Below are 16,149 nucleotides of genomic sequence, written 5' to 3' on the forward strand. Positions count from 1 at the left end.
ATTTCTGCCAAATTTTTTCTTGTGACTGAGTGCCAGTTTTGGAGCATTATGGTCTGAGAATATGCAGGGAATAATCTCAATCTTTTGGTATTGGTTGAGACCTGATTTGTGACCAGTATATGGTCTATTCTGGAGAAAGTTCCATGTGCGCTCGAGAAGAATGAGTATTCTGTTGTTTTAGGGTGGAATGTTCTGTAAATATCTATGAGGTCCATCTGGTCCAATGTATCATTCAAAGCTCTTGTTTCCTTGTTGATTTTCTGCTTAGATGATCTGTCCATTGCTGAGAGTGGAGTATTGAGGTCTCCTACAATTAACGTATTGTTATCAATGTGACTCTTTATTTTGGTTAACAGTTGGCTTATGTAGATGGCTGCTCCCATGTTGGGGGCATAGATATTTATAATTGTTAGATCTTCCTGTTGGATAGACCCTTTAAGAATGATATAGTGTCCTTCTGTGTCTCTTATTACAGACTTTAGTTTAAAATCTAATTTGTCTGATATAAGAATTGCTACCCCAGCTTTCTTTTGAGGTCTGCTGGCATGGAAGATGGATCTCCATCCCTTCACTTTCAGTCTGGATGTATCTTTAGGTTCAAAATGAGTCTCTTGTAGACAGCATATGGATGGGTCCTGTCTTTTTATGCAATCTGCAACCCTGTGCCGTTTTATGGGAGCGTTTAGGCCATTCACGTTGAGAGTGATTATTGAAAGATATGAATTAATTGTCATCATGTTGCCTGTGAAGATGTTGTTTTTATAGATTGTCCCTGTAAATTTCTGTTGTATATCACTCTTGGGGTCTTTCTCCTTTTACAGAACCCCCCTTAATATTTCTTGCAGGGCCAGCTTAGTGGTCACATATTCTTTCAATTTCTGCCGGTCGTGGAAGCTCTGCATCTCTCCATCCATTCTAAATGAAAGCCTTGCCAGATAAAGTATTCTTGGCTGCTGTTCTTCTCATTTAGTACCCTGAATATGTCTTGCCAGACCTTTCTGGCTTGCCAGGTCTCTCTGGATAGGTCTGATGTTATTCTGATGTTCCTCCCTCTGTATGTGAGGAATCTCTTCCCCCTAACTGCCCTTAAGATGGTTTCCTTGGTTCTAAGATTTGCAAGTTTTACTATTACATGCCGGGGTGTTGGCCTGTTTTCCTTGATCTTAGGAGGGGTCCTCTCTGCCTCTAGGACTCGAATGTCTGTTTCATTCCCCAGATTAGGGAAATTCTCAGCTACGATTTGCTCAAATACATCTTCTAGTCCTATCTCTCTCTCCACTCCCTCCGGGATTCCAATTATTCTGACATTGGAATGCTTCATGGTGTCACTTATTTCTCTGATTCTATTTTCATGGATTCTGAGTTGTTTTTCCCTGGCCTCCTCTTTTCCCTTTTTATCCATTATATTGTCTTCCAGGTCACTTATTCCCTCTTCTGCCTCAGTTACCCTAGCTGTTAGATTATCTAGATTGGATTGGATCTCACTGATAGCATTTTTAAGTTCTGCCAATTCACCTTTTATTTCTGGCCTTAGAGACTCTATGTTGCCATTAATTGATTTCTCCCTTCTAGCCATTGTCTTCACAATTGCTAGCCTGAATTCCATCTCCGACTTCTTTTTATATCTGCATCCATTTGTAAGTCTGCAGCATAAGTCATAATCTCTGAGTCTTTTCTATTTTGGGGGCTCCTCCTCCTAGTCATTCTGTTGATGGGTGTTTGAGGGAATGTATAAAGTCCAAATTATTGACCAGAACCCAAGCAAGATGTACCTGTTTTCTTGGGACCTTAGGGTTGCTGGCCTCTTGTTTTCCCAGCCTGTCTTCTGCGGGAGGGGCCTGCCGCACTGTTACTCAGGCAACCCTGTTTGGGCGGAGTTGCCCTGCGCCCCTGTGGCGGGGGATGGGCTCAGTGGGAATCAGTTTTGGGGGCTTTTGTTCTCTGATGGCTTTCCCTGGCGGCTTTCCGCGTCTCTTCCGCGAGTCAGAGCAGAAGAGACCGTTTCCAACCCTCTGCCTCAGAGCAGAGAGATCATAGTCTGTTCTTCAGTGAGCTCTCCGGGCCACGCTGTCTCCGTTTCTGTCCGTGCTGCTATAAACTGCAGCGTCCTGGGTTGTGCGCCCCTCCTCGGCGCCCCCAGTCCTGCCTTCAGGTCGGGGCCCGTCTCTGCCCTTTGTGCTTCTAAAACCGCCAGCCGCTCCCAGTTCGCAAGCACGCGACCCCACCGCTCCCGGTTTCCACCCCGGGGGCTGCAGTTCGCAGGCGCGACCCTGCCGATCTGGTTTTCCACCCCGGGGGCTGCCCAAAGTCCTTTCCCCGCCGCTACCGGTCTGCGAGTCTGTGCCCTGTCTGCAGCGCGCGAGGCTGTCACTCACCGGCAGTATAGGATCCCCACGGCCAGGCACCCTCCCGCTGCCGTTTATCCTCCGATATCTGCCCGCGGAATCATGGCTCCCCGCTTTGTACCTCAAAACCAACCGCCTGCGATATTCTGTTTGTAGAGATCCAGATCTTCTTACATCTCAGGCTGGTTTTGTGGGTGCTCAGAGTGGTCTGGTAGATATCCAGCTCAATTCCAGGGACCAGTTGAAATAGGGTCCCCTACTCCTCTGCCATCTTTCCCCCCCAAAATGGGAGTTTTAAAGACAAAGAAGCCTGTGTTTCTCTCTGATTTTTTTACTTTCTTACAACTAGTGGTAAAGTAGTAAAATAAAAGAGCTTGTGTCTTTTCTTCTTAGAAGCAGTAAGGAAGGAGTGAGTTGGTGGAAATCAAACACTGTCCTGTAACTCTGACTGAGAACAACTAAAAGGGAGAAAGAGGAGTTGTGACCATTAGCAATATGAAAGAAAGAGAGCAGATGGGCTCTCATGCCTCTTCCAGGAACCCAGAAGAGTATGGAAGACTGGTCTGGGCCTGAAACATGGTCTGGAAATTAACAGCCTGGAAGCTTGTGGAGGTTCCTTGTCAAAATATAAAGCTTATTCTTTTTAGAATATGCATCAATTTATGTAGGATTATCACACAATCAAGAATGCATTAATATAATTGGATCTCAAAGCTTTGGCTGGAGGTAAAACTTCATTTTAAAAAACCCTAAAAAAGGGGCGCCTGGGTGGCTCCTCCGCTAAGTGTCTGCCTTCGGCTCAGGTCGTGATCCCAGGATCCTGGGATCGAGCCCCGCATCGGGCTCCCTGCTCTGCGGGAAGCCTTCTTCTCCCTCTCCCACTCTCACTGCTGTGTTCCCTCTCTCACTGTCTATCTCTCTCTCTCTGTCAAATAAATAAATAAAATATTTAAAAAAAATAAAAATAAAAAACCCTAAAAAAAAACCCCACCCTAAACTTCTGTCAGTTGTTTTTATATAATTCATGCACAACAAAAATCAAATTCATCAATATGAGGTATTAAATGATCTACATACTTCTTATGACACAAGGAAATACAATATATGGTTTTAAACTAGGCCTAGGCAGCTTATGTTATGTTAATTTTTCTTTGTGTTTGGTAATGAATATGTGTCATCTAATAAAAGTGTCAATAATAACTTCCAAGTTGGGTTTTGTTTTTTTTATCTGTAGTCCTTTCCTTTTTTGTTTTTAATATTGATATTTGAAATCTGTTAAAATATTAAATTCTGACCAATAAACACATATCACTTGAATCTCTAATTTTTCATAAGGAGCAGAATGGTGAAATGGGAGCTATTTTAGACTAAGAGGTAAGATTAATGAGAAAAAAGCAATTTAGTTTTTTTGGCTAGTCATTCCTTACCTTTAAAATGGGGAAAAGGAAGAGGAGGAAATATGGATTATCTCTGAAATACCTTCCCGTATAATCAACAGCAATACAGTTAATATTTATTGAGTACTTACTCCTTGGCAGGCACTGTGCTAAATGCTTGACATATTCTCATGGAACCTCACAAACTTACAATACAGGTCTATTAGTATTGTTGATTGTAAGTCTAAGGCAGACGAGGCTTAAAATCTACATAGTTGGTATGTACTAGAACCAGGATTCAAATCCATGGAAGTCTGTTCTGTGTTCTTTTATGAGATGGTGGGTCCGATGTGGCCACAGGCACAGACACAGGAGAGGCTGAGGAAAACAAAGTTGATTATACTAACAAGCCCTCAAGACTGGAGGCAGGCACACCACACAGGGCCACATGGAAATGCCTCAGGGTGGTGAGGAGGCAGAAAGGAAGAGCAAAGGGAAAACTGAGGCTAGAATATTTATTGAGGTTTCCAAGGAGAAGTCAAGGCAGGGCAGGGTGAACAGTTTAGGATTGACTAGTTTAAATAATTTCCTTGGTCTCTGAGTTATATGGATGGTCCTTAGTTGCCTGGTAGCCGCCCTTTGGATGATTAAGGCAGAAGAATATTGCCTCCTGGCGGGTTATGTGTGGGATTGAGAAGGTCAGTCTCCCGGATTGGTTAGTTTGCATATGTGGTTAGTTTGCAAAGTGGCTGAGCTCTTTGTTATCTGGAAATGAATGGGCTAGCCCTGAGTTGGGCAGTCTCTCCCCAACCTGCAAGGTTTTTAAGATGACAAAAGTACCAAAATATAAAGAAAATTAAAAAAATATAAACAATGCAAAGTCTAACTCCAAGCCCATATTTTTAAACATTCTCCAATATGGCCTCTTTTATTCTAAAACAGGTAGTGAGAAATTACCAAAAAATTGTATTACAATGTTCAAACACATACTTCTTCCTTTTTTTTTTTTTAATTTATGTATTTGACAGAGAGAGACACAAGCGAGAGAGGGTACACAGCATGGGGAGTGGGAGAGGGAGAAGCAGGCTTCCCGCCCAGCAGAGAGCCCGACACCGGGCTCTATCTAGGACCCTGGGACCATGACCTGAGCTGAAGGCAGACGCTTAACGACTGAGCCACCCAGGTGCCTCCATACTTCTTCCTATTGCTGGAAAAATATGAGTTGATCAGTTGAATTACAGGTACATTAAAGGACATTTTCTTAAAGATTTTATTTATTTATTTGAGATAAAGAGTGCGTGAGAGAGTGAGCACCAGTGCGTGGAGGGGCAGAGGGAGAGGTAGAAGCAGACTCCCCTCTGAGCAGAGAGCCCAGTTCTATTCGGGGCTCTATCCCAGGACCCTGAAATCATGACCTGAGCCGAAGGCAGACACTTAACCAACCGACCCACCCAGGTGCCCCAGACATTAATGAATATTCTTCCAGATAGAAATAGCTTTGAAAATGAAAACGTTATAAAAATAAGAGAGAATTGAGGTGTTAATGAGTATTCAAAGCATTCAACTATAATTGAAACTGGTCCTGAGAAATAAAATGAAAGAACACATGCTGTGGAATAAGATAGACTTAAATTTATATTTTGACTTTTCCATCAACTAGTATATGTTATCAAACAGCTCTTGGCCTTGATTTCCTCATATGTAAAATGCAGATAATGACAGATGATCATGGTCACACAGTTGTCAGTAAGTAGCTGACCCATAGTTTAACCTCAGGTTTGACACCAAAGCCACTTTAACTACCTTTGAGAAATGCGTACTCTGAAGGAAACAAAAAATATCAAAAGACACTTAAACTTGTACATAGTAAAAAACAACAACAAAAAACCAAAAAACCTCCAAAACTTATAGATAGTAATTCAAATACTAAACAAATACAAAGAGAGACCATTTACTCTGGGGAGAGATGGACACATATTAGAAAAATTTAGCCTTGCATATTTCATTTCATAAGGTGCCAGTCTGTCACTACCTAACTGTAATTTTTTTATTGGAGGGAGACCATTTTGAAATGAAATATCAGTGAAATGTAGAAGGTTTGACATATATCTTTGTTGCCTGTTTGAATTCTGAAATATTCTTATTGTCATCACTTCACTAAGACTACAAGTTTTTGCTATAAAGCCATTTTATTAAAGATAATGAAATGAAAAGGAGAAAAATGTTTTTCTTTTGATAATAATTTTTTGAGCAAAACAGATTAATTGAGTCAGTATACGCTGAGAGTAAGGAATAACCATCCCAAGGTATATGAAATCTTGGGTTCTCTGGCAGTGATTTGATAATAAAATATGTGTAGGGATATGACTTTCACAAGCATTTACAGACAAAGGGATCTTAAAATACATTTTAGAAACAGATGTAGCAGAAAATATTTGTCATCAATTCTAGTCAATTGGTTTTCATCGATCACTGACAATTGTTTCAGGCCTAGACTGGAAGATGAACAACATGCTTTAAGAAAAAAAAAAAAGTAAAAGACAAAAATAAGAGACCAAGACAAGTGGCAAATTAAAGAGGAGAGGCTAAAGAAATACATAAAGGCAAATCAATGCTGCTATCTTACTGAAACACTATATTGAAGTACTTATAGATACTTAGAAAAATATTCTCTTGAACAAAATCAACTAGATGTTATTATGCATGTAAAAAGGTGATTTAAACATAAGAGATTGAGGACCTGGTTATTAGATATGCTTCATAGTTACCTAATGAATTACTAGCATTTTATTCTTTTATTAATTAATTAATTCATTCATTTGAAGGGGGGGGAGAGGGAAAGAGGGAGATAGAGAATCCACAAGTAGACCCCCGCTGAGCACAGAGCCTGACTTGGGGCTTCATCCCAGGACCCTGAGATCATGACCTTAGCCGAAATCAAGAGTCGGACGCTTTACTGAATGAGCCACCCAGGTGCCCCTATTCTTTCTTTTTAATATTCATTTATTCTTTCATTTATTCATCTATTCATTCATTCAATTTTTGGTTTCCTAATCCTCCCAGGCAAAATTAGTAGGGTCAGCTGCTGTTCCTCATGACCTCATCATAAATCTTTTGTGTTAGGTGTCTAGTAAGTCAGTGTGATTCTGTTTGTGGAAGCTTAGCATATCCTTAGACATCACAAAATTCTCTCTCAGGACCAAAACCATTTGAGGACTGGAGGGAGGGTATTACCCATAGGAAATAGGTCAACATTTGCTTTGGGAGGAGAGTATTTTTGGAGAAAGCTGTCATCCTTTTCTTTTTCTTTTTTCAATTTAAATTCACTCTAGGCTATGGTGGCCCTGTAACTGAAGCAATGTGAATTCACTCTTTGGTGAATCACAGATAGACCAGGTGGAATTGTCACACAGGTAAACTTTATTCATAGCAAGTGGAGATCACAGGGAATGACTTCCATAGCTGTGACTCCCTGAGCAAGGGTGAATAGGTTCCTTTTATTTAGGGTTAGGATGAATACTTAGGAAGGGCAGCCTTAGGATGTATGTAGAGGTGGGTGGAAGGCCATGCATGTGCCTTAAGGAAACAGGCCTACATTCTGTTATGTAAATGAGGCTTGTGCTCTCATCCTTGAGCAGAGATTTTAGTATTAGAATGAGGTAAAGGTAGTTGTCGGTCATTCTAGATGTTACTCCATGGTCCCTCTGAGCAGGTATGAGTCAGGGTTTAGGCTCAAACTCATCTGGGTGGTCTGGGACACGAGGTCTTGTCAGGGCAGTCCCTAACACTGAGTGGTGGTTTTGGTTCTCATTTGCCTGAGTTAAGAGACAAGCTGTAAAGAAGAACTTAAGGAAAAATGAGGGACAAAGGTTGGTAAGTGTAAGCAAGTGGGTAGTAAAGGTCAGGTCTTAGGGTCTAGCTGGTGACAGTTCCACCAATTCTGCTAAAATATACCTCTAACTTTTAGTGCTGGGGTTGTTGAGATGAGCTGCATGACTGAGCATTAGTTGGCATTTCCAGAGATGCATGTTCAAGAAATATGTCCCACGTTACTTACTTACTCCTTGATAGCTAGGCTGGAACAATAGCACATTCTGTCCTAGGCAGAGTGCCTGGTTCCCCAGGGTGCACAAGTAGAATTGTTTCTCCTTCCCAAGTCATCTTTTGTTTGCTTAGTTGCTCTTATTTTCTCCTTCTTTTCAATAAATTTACTATCATGTAAATTATCAATAAATTCAGTATTCTGTAACATTTTTCCTCGTTTAAGGGTTTTTTTTTTTATTCCTAACAAAGACTCTCACTAATTGGGATGAAAAATCAAGACAGTATCATTTTGGAAATAGTAAGCAAAAAGCATGTCAGAGTTAACAGTTTATTGATGATTGAGATGAAAGTTATCTACACAGTTTGATATCTGTAGATTTCCTTTAAGTGATTCATAATGTAATTCAAATAAACAAGTGATAAAAAGATATTGACATAAAGTATTTTAGATGATAATTGCTCATAAATATGCCACATATTAAAAATTAAATATTAAAACCCAATATTCAAATATGGAGATTAAAGACAGAGAAATGTCACTTGAGAAAGCTGGATGGCAGGACTTTAGAAGCTGGCAGCATCATTTGAATTCTGTAGGTCCAGTAAGTCACAGTTATTAGTGCGGTTAGAATCAGTCCCAACGTGATTATCATTATTCAAAAACACAAGGGACGCATACAAGCCATTTGGTCACTATGTTCATTTAGTATGTGGCCAGAAAATCACCGTGGGATCTTTCCCTACACTACTTCTTTTCCCATAAAAACAAACTGGGGAAGTAAAATTAGTCATCAAAATACCTCTTGGTCAAGGAGTGCCTGGGTGGCTCAGTCGGTTAAGTGTCTGACTCTTGATTTCAACTCAAGGGCTGAATCGAGGACCCTGAGATCGAGACCCGTGTGGGGCTCTGTGTTCAGCGGGGAGTCTGCCTGAGGACTCTTTCTCTCCCTCTCCCTCTGCCCCTCCCCCTGCTCGTGCACACACACACTCTCTCTCTAAAATAAATGAATAAAAATAAAAAAATACCTCTTGGTCAAAATGAAAAGGGAAGTGGTATGCCTGGGACTTTGGTAGTCAAGGCTTTGGGAGGCAGAAGAGTGGTATTTAAATATGGACTCTGCTACTTACTAGCTGTGACCTTGTACAAGTTTCTTACCCTCTGTGTGCCTCAGTCTCCTCACCTGAAAAAAATGGGAGTAATAGTAGTACCTACTTTATGACATTGTTTTGAGAATTAAATGAGTCAGGGCAGTGGATAAAGTGCCTGAAACAGTACCTGGCACTGTAGATGCTATATATGTGCTCATCACTTGCATTAGTTGTGAGAGGTATTTCAGGCAGAAACGAAGAAAACTCTTTGTGACCACCGTCAGCCCCTTAATGGCCAGATTACTCATATGTGCTGGGTTTTATAACTTTCTGTCTTGGTAGACAGGCCTGAATAATCACCTACAATTCCTCTTGCCTCCCATTTTCCAGGCTTCGGGTACAAAACTTTTTTCCCTTGTTATAATTTCTTTATGTAGAGTAATACAATTGAGTAGATCATTTTATATTATAATCTATACTTATCTTGCAGCTCTCTTTTTGCATCTAGAATACCTTCTTTTAATTAAGGGGACTATAATACCGTGTCTCACTGCTTTGATTAGCAAGATATTCTTTCTACCTGGGACATCTTCAGGATATTGGTTCAATACAGTTCATGTGAATTTTGCAAGTCTAAATCTCAGGGAATTGACAATGATGATGGAGATGATGATGATGATATGATGACAATAATAACAATATTAGCACTACCCTTTATTGAATCTTTACTGTGTGCCTGGATTTGTACTGACTATGTCCTGCATTATCTCATGTAATCTTCAGGATAAACTGATGAACTAAGTACTATTTATCTCCAGTTTACAAATGAGGATACTGAGGATAGAGAGGTTAAGAAGCTTGTGAAGATTACATGGCCAGTAAGTGGCAAAGCCTAGATTCTATGCCATGTTAGAACTCCAAGGTCAGTATTCTCAGTGATCATGCTTGATAGGCTCTGGAATATGTCCCTCCCTTTCAGCTGAATTTGAACTACTAGCTGAGTAAACAAGAAAACACGTTCTAAATTTTCTTGAGGAGCTATTGAAGAGATAATCAAAGTCAAGGGACACTTACATGACCCTTCACTCATACACAGATATGAGGCCTCATGCTAATCACAAAACCAACACTATGTTGAAATTAGTATTTTCGTAACGAAGTATACTATAATATATATAATGATAATATTCTTGCATTAGCATCAAAATGTACCCATGCATCTTCTGAATTGTTTCCTGAAACATGTATATTGAAAGTTTCCATATATAGAGTATCTGACCATGTAATAGTTGAATGTGGTTTAAACCATAATTATCATTTATTTTTGACAATTCAGACTTGGAAATCTAAATACATTTGGGAAGTCCGTCACTCAGGACAATTCCATGTCCCCACTTTTCTTCTTCATCTCTTCCAGAATCTCCTTCATTTCAGTCTCGGACACAATCTTCCCACCTAATAGCTCAAAAAAAAAAAAAAAAAAAAATCCTGGATGGTTCACTGAATTGTCTGTGAAGATATTTGTCCCTGTTTGTTATAAAGTGGAAAAGTGGAAGAGAGACAGGAAAGGGGCACATATGCAACCTTTATAAATTTCTCTGCTCTTTGATTTTAATATTTAATTAATTTCATGGAATTACATTGCTAATACTTCCTAATTAGGTCAACAGGTGAATTTCGCCATTGTTCTTGTCTCATCAAAAATCATTTGTTTAAGGAGCTGTGCAAGGTATCTTACAGAGTTAGACAAGAGCTTTAGTACATTCTATAAACTGGATTCTGTATATTTGTAAATTATGCTCACAGGCACTCCTTTAACACAATGAGGTCAAAACAATCTCACCGAAAATGGTCTTTTCATGCTGTACTCAAGCCAAAAAAAAAAAAAAAGGAAAATGATCATAAAAGCACCATATTATGTGTACAGAAGAAAGTTGTTAAATTCAATTCAAGACAATGGATGCTTTTCAGCTAATCTTAAAGGGACTAAATGAAATAAATTCTTTAAATGTATAGCAACAGGACAATAATTAAAGATCTATTTATGAAGAACCTACTGCATGGAAAAAAATACTATGTTACATGCTATAAAGTAGAAGATAATTATTAAGATACAGTTAATGATTTTAGAGGGTTTGCAATTCAATAGAGGGGCCAGGATATGCATGCAATTAAATGGAACAAAACAGAACATAAATGACATGTGTTTGAGGCAAAGTTTAGCCTGAAAGAATATAGCTGGATTGAATAGATCTACTAAAATTTAATTCACTCATTCAGCTGCTATTGATTGAGTACCTACTAGGTGCTCTTCTCACTAAGGGACACTGATATCTGCAAACTAAATTCTTGACTACTTTTCAGGATACAGGGCAGAGAATGGAAATAGTGTCGGCTTTGGAATTAGAAAAACCTGAATCAAAACCATTGGGTGACTTGGGCAAGTAATTTATAATCTCTTAGCTTCGTTGCAGAAATCAGAGGATCATCTTTGATTCTCTCTTCCAACCTCATCCTATGTATAGTTCATCAACAAATTAGTCCTCAAGTATTTCTTGGATACATTCCATCGTCTCCATCCCCACATCCCTAATCCTAAGGTTGGCTCTCCTGATTGCTTATGGCTTCTGTAAACCAAATTTGCTTTCTATCTCCATATCATTCTTTTTCAATCTATCATGCATGTTGTAACCAGAGCAGTATTTCTAAGACTTTTACCTCACTACAACGTTCCTCTGCTCAAAATTCTTTAGTTACTTCTCATTGTCTAGAAGATGCAAGTCTACACGTCTTAATAAGGCATTCAAGAGTTTTAATGAGCTGAACTCTGCTTACATTTTTAACCCCACATGCCAGTCTTCCTCCATATAGACCCCATGTGTCTCTAACCACCAGCCTGTTTTGTGCTCTGTGCCTTTGCATACACTACTTCTTAATGCCAAAGCCTGAAACATTGCCCCCATCCACACTCCAACAATCCCATCTGGAAAACTTAAAAATTTTGGTCCTCCTTTAAGACTTTGCTCAAACACCATCTCCTTTGTGGAGAATTCCTTGAGAATCTTGGTACAGTATGTGCACAGCATGTTTTATATACCTAGGTTAGCATAATGCATTCAAATGTCATATTTGTGTATATGCCAATTGCCTCAACAAGATTGAACACCTGAGAGCAAAGACAAGGCTTTTAATCTTTGAATCCTCAGCCCTAACGTAACGTCTGCCATGGAAAGGCTGTGCAATAAATATTTATTGTAATAATGAAATCATGTTTGGGGATCAGTGGAAAGAACCAAGAAATGCTTTGTGGAGGAGGTGGTATGTGAGGTTGGCCTTGAAAAACTTCTGAAATAGTTTCTTAATTTTAAAAATGTAACTTTGGGATGTTCAGTGTTTTAACACACATAATGTATATATCTTCATGATTCTCCCTTTAATACATAAGTGTTTTGCCGGTAAGGCTTTGTTTTTTCTATTCAAGGCCCAAGGTGCAGTTGCTCTGAGTGGGATGAAGACTATGTGTTAATTATCTGATTTAAAGAAGCATCTTCCTAATGTCTTTTGGAAGAAGATATCATTCTGATTCTCCAGCACAATGTGGTATCAAAAGTACTTGACTTTTTAGCTGGGTCATAGATACACCATACCTTCTAGCAAATAAAAATGTTGATATTCACTATGCACATTTAATTTCTCCTGAACATATTTAAAATATATAAGTAAGTATACCTTTGATCCATAATGGAAAATACATGAAAGCCCTATGCACCTCACTGCTATTCAATTAATTCCCTCTGGGCAGATCACCTAAGTCTGATTGTAAAAGTAATAACTGGGGGATCATTTCATTCCAAATCATGTGTAATTCAAGTTATCAGTGATGGTTAAACTCTTAGGTATTCTGGCAGATTTCCTTTTTTTTTTTTATGTTCAATTAGCCACGGTGTAGCACATAATTAGTCCTTGATGCAGTGTTCAATGATTCGTTAGTTAAGTAGAACACCCAGTGCTCATCACAGCACGTGCCCTCCTCAATACCCAACACCCTGTTATCCCCTGCCCCCACTCTCCTCCCCTCTGAAACCCCAATTGTTTCTCAGGGTCCATAGTCTCTCATGGTTCATCTCCCTCTCTGATTTCTCCCCCTTTGGATTTCCCTCCCTTCTCCTATGGTTATCCGTGCTATTACTTATGTTCCACATGAGTGAAACCATATGATAATTGTCTTTCTCTGTTTGACTTACTTCACTTAACATAATCCCCTCCAGTTGCATCCATGTCAATGCAAATGGTGGGTATTCATCATTTCTGATGGCTGAGTAATATTCCATTGTGTATATGTACCACATCTTTATCCATTCATCTGTTGAAGGGCATCTCGGCTCTTTCCACAGTTTGGCTATTGTGGGCATTGCTGCTATGAACATTGGGGTGCACGTGCCCCTTCTTTTCACTACATCTGTATCTTTGGGGTAAATACCCAGTAGTGCAATTGCTGGGTCAGAGGGTAGCTCTATTTTTAAATTTTTGAGGAACCTCCATACTGTTTTCCAAAGTGGCTGTACCAACTTGCATTCCCACCAACAGTGTTAAGAGGGTTCCCCTTTCTCCACATCCTCGCCATTTGTTGTTTCCTGTTTTGTTAATTTTTGCCATTCTAACTGGGGTAAGGTGGTATCTCATTGTGGTTTTGATTTGTATTTCCCTGATGGCTAGTGATGTTGAGCATTTTTTCATATGTCTGTTAGCCATTTGTATGTCTTCTTTGGCGAAGTGTCTGTTCATGTCTTCTGCCCATTTTTTGACTGGGTTATTAGTTTTTTGAGTGTTGAGTTTGAGAAATTCTTTATAGTTCTTGGATATCAGCCCCTTTATCTGTAATGTCATTTGCAAATATCTTCTCCCATTCTGTGGGCTGCCAGTTTTGTTGACTGTTTCCTGTGCTGTGCAGAAGCTTTTTATCTTGATGAAATCCCAAAAGTTCATTTGTGCTTTTGTTTCACTTTCTGGCAGATTTCTTATATGAATTATTAAATGAAATTAACAGAACTTTCTGAAATATTCCATTTTTAATTACTGAATGTTTCCACATAAGTAGATCTGTTTAAGTAGTCCTACAGAAGGAAATAAAAAAAACATCGATACCAATAAAGAAATTATGAATTGCAGATGAGAAAGAAAAATAAATCTACACTGTTGCAGTCTGCTTTAGGTACAACTATTCCCTTCATTCTAAACGTTCATATTTACCAACACAAATCTTAATTTTGGTAGCACATCATGGTTAGAAGCCACGGAAATCGTCTTTGGAGACCTCAGTGGGTTTTTCAAGAGAGCTCTGTGAAGAAACCTCTGATGTCTGTCATCTTCAACTCGGGAAATCCCTGCATAGTAAGAAAGGTATTGGCTAAACTTGAGGATTTCATGAAGTGTCTAGAGGAAACATTTTTAAGTGGGATAGAGTAGTAGCATCTGGCGTATAGCTATAGACATATAAGCACAATTACATGTGGATTATAGTTACATGTCAATCAGGAATTCAAATTTGGAAGGGAGGACCGGCTCACTTTTATTCCTTCTTCCTGTCAAAAGCTGAAGGGTGGCTCCCAACATTTGGCTGTCTACACTTTGGGAGTCTTCAGCTGGGTTCTCAGCCTCTAGTTGGCGCGTTGACTTGTTCCAGGCCAAGCCAGACATTCTAAAGGAAGGCAACTTCATTTTAGCGGCAAACCCTCAGACCCACGCACCTTCTCACAACTCTGCCTTTCTCGGATTCTGAGCTAGAGTGGGCAGAGCACGAGGTGCCGAGGACAGGTTTACAAGGGGCGTTTGGGAACGACACTTTCGAACAGCATTTGTAGCTGCTAAGAGTAGCCAACAAGCACCAGATTTATGAGCACTTTGAAAGAAGCACCTTCACCATTGGCTTTTTGAGAGGCGCTGTCGCTAGGGAGCGGCGGGCAGGGCGAGCGCAGCCCCGGGAGAAGCCCAGCCTGTTTATTCCTGTAACCCGGGAGAGGGGACGCACACAGTCGGGCGCGCGGACACACACGCACGCTCACGCACGCTCGCGGCGAGTTCGAGCCCCGCAGCCCCCGACCGCCCGAGGGCGCCCCCCGCGTCGCGCCAGGCGGAGCAGCACCCGCCCCCTGGCTCCGGCTGCTGCCGCCCAGAGGAGAGAGGAACCTGGAACCTCTGCCTAGAATTTCCCCCGGCGCCGCGCGCTGCGGAGAGCGGCGGAGGTGGGCGCGAGGAGCAGAACGCGGTGAATGAGTTCTCCCTTCGCCTCGGAGTTGACTGAGTTGGCGGCGCCGCGCCCGGGCTTCCGGCTCTCGGCGCCCCACGCGCTCGCGGCTCGCGGGGCTGCAGCCCACGCCCGCGGCCCGGGCTCTGCCCGCCGCTCCGGGGGAGCCGAGGTTCCGGAGCTCCTGTCCCGGCTCCAGTCCGGGAAAAAGGAGGGCTGTCCCCTGGCCGAGGCGCACGGCCGCGCGCTTTTCCTGCACTCTCCGCGGCCCGATCTGTCTCTCCATGGCGTCTCATCAGCAATCCCGGATCCAGGCTTACCTGGAGAAGAATAAAATCGGTCCCCTGTTTGAGGTAAGGCGCTGTGGGTGAGGGCCGTCCCGTTTGTGTTTGGGGGAAGGGGTTCAGAACACCCGGAGGAAGGAGGGATAGTGAAAAAATGCGCGGGAGGAGGCGGCCGTACGGCCCCAGTTCATTGGCATTAGCTCTGGCCGGGCCAGGTGTCCTGGAACGCGGCCGGGCGGGCTCCTCGCTGGTTACCTGGGAGCGGACAGGTGAGCTGGAGAGGGCCCAGCCTCAGTCTGGCAGGGAAGTTTGAGCGGTCTGACCGTCCTGCATCTCGCAGCCTCATGCACAGGACCCGGACAGGCTGAGACGGATAGATGCACACACTTAGACTGTCTTACACATGCACACTTTCTTCCTGGAATTTACACTATATTGCGTGTTGGAATTTTTTTTTTTTTTTTTTTTTTTTTTTTTTTTTTAATGTGGGCAGTAGTAGAACCCAGAAAGGGGGAAGAGGTGCTTAGCAATGGAGAGGAATATGGTTAACTGGGAGAAAACTGAAGTGGTAAGGAGTAGGCTTCGGTAGGTGCTGGAGCGTTGAATGAAATTGTCAAACTGAGACGCTGACATTGATGTCTGGATGGACGGAGAGTCCTTTGCATTGCAGACCCTACATGTGTTAGGGGGAGAAAGGGGCGGAGGAAGATTCAGGAAAAGCATACACGTATTTATGAGAAGAGACGTGTAGCTCTGAGCTGTTTTCT

At 41.4% G+C, this 16,149-nt stretch overlaps 1 protein-coding gene across 1 annotated transcript in view; it reads left to right on the forward strand.

Moving 5' to 3' along the window:
* Nucleotides 1–14,869: 14,869 nt before the first annotated feature.
* The window catches only part of CUNH8orf34 (chromosome unknown C8orf34 homolog), a 373,414-nt gene continuing 372,134 nt past the window's right edge, over nt 14,870–16,149 (forward strand). The window contains 4 exon segments of the mRNA XM_032421931.1: nt 14,870–15,258; nt 15,260–15,319; nt 15,321–15,381; nt 15,384–15,451. Coding sequence (XP_032277822.1) covers nt 15,124–15,258; nt 15,260–15,319; nt 15,321–15,381; nt 15,384–15,451 — 324 coding nt within the window. The 5' untranslated portion in view covers nt 14,870–15,123.

Source organism: Phoca vitulina, unplaced genomic scaffold (assembly GCF_004348235.1).
Source record: "Phoca vitulina isolate PV1807 unplaced genomic scaffold, GSC_HSeal_1.0 scaffold25, whole genome shotgun sequence".
Classification (NCBI taxonomy): domain Eukaryota; kingdom Metazoa; phylum Chordata; class Mammalia; order Carnivora; family Phocidae; genus Phoca; species Phoca vitulina.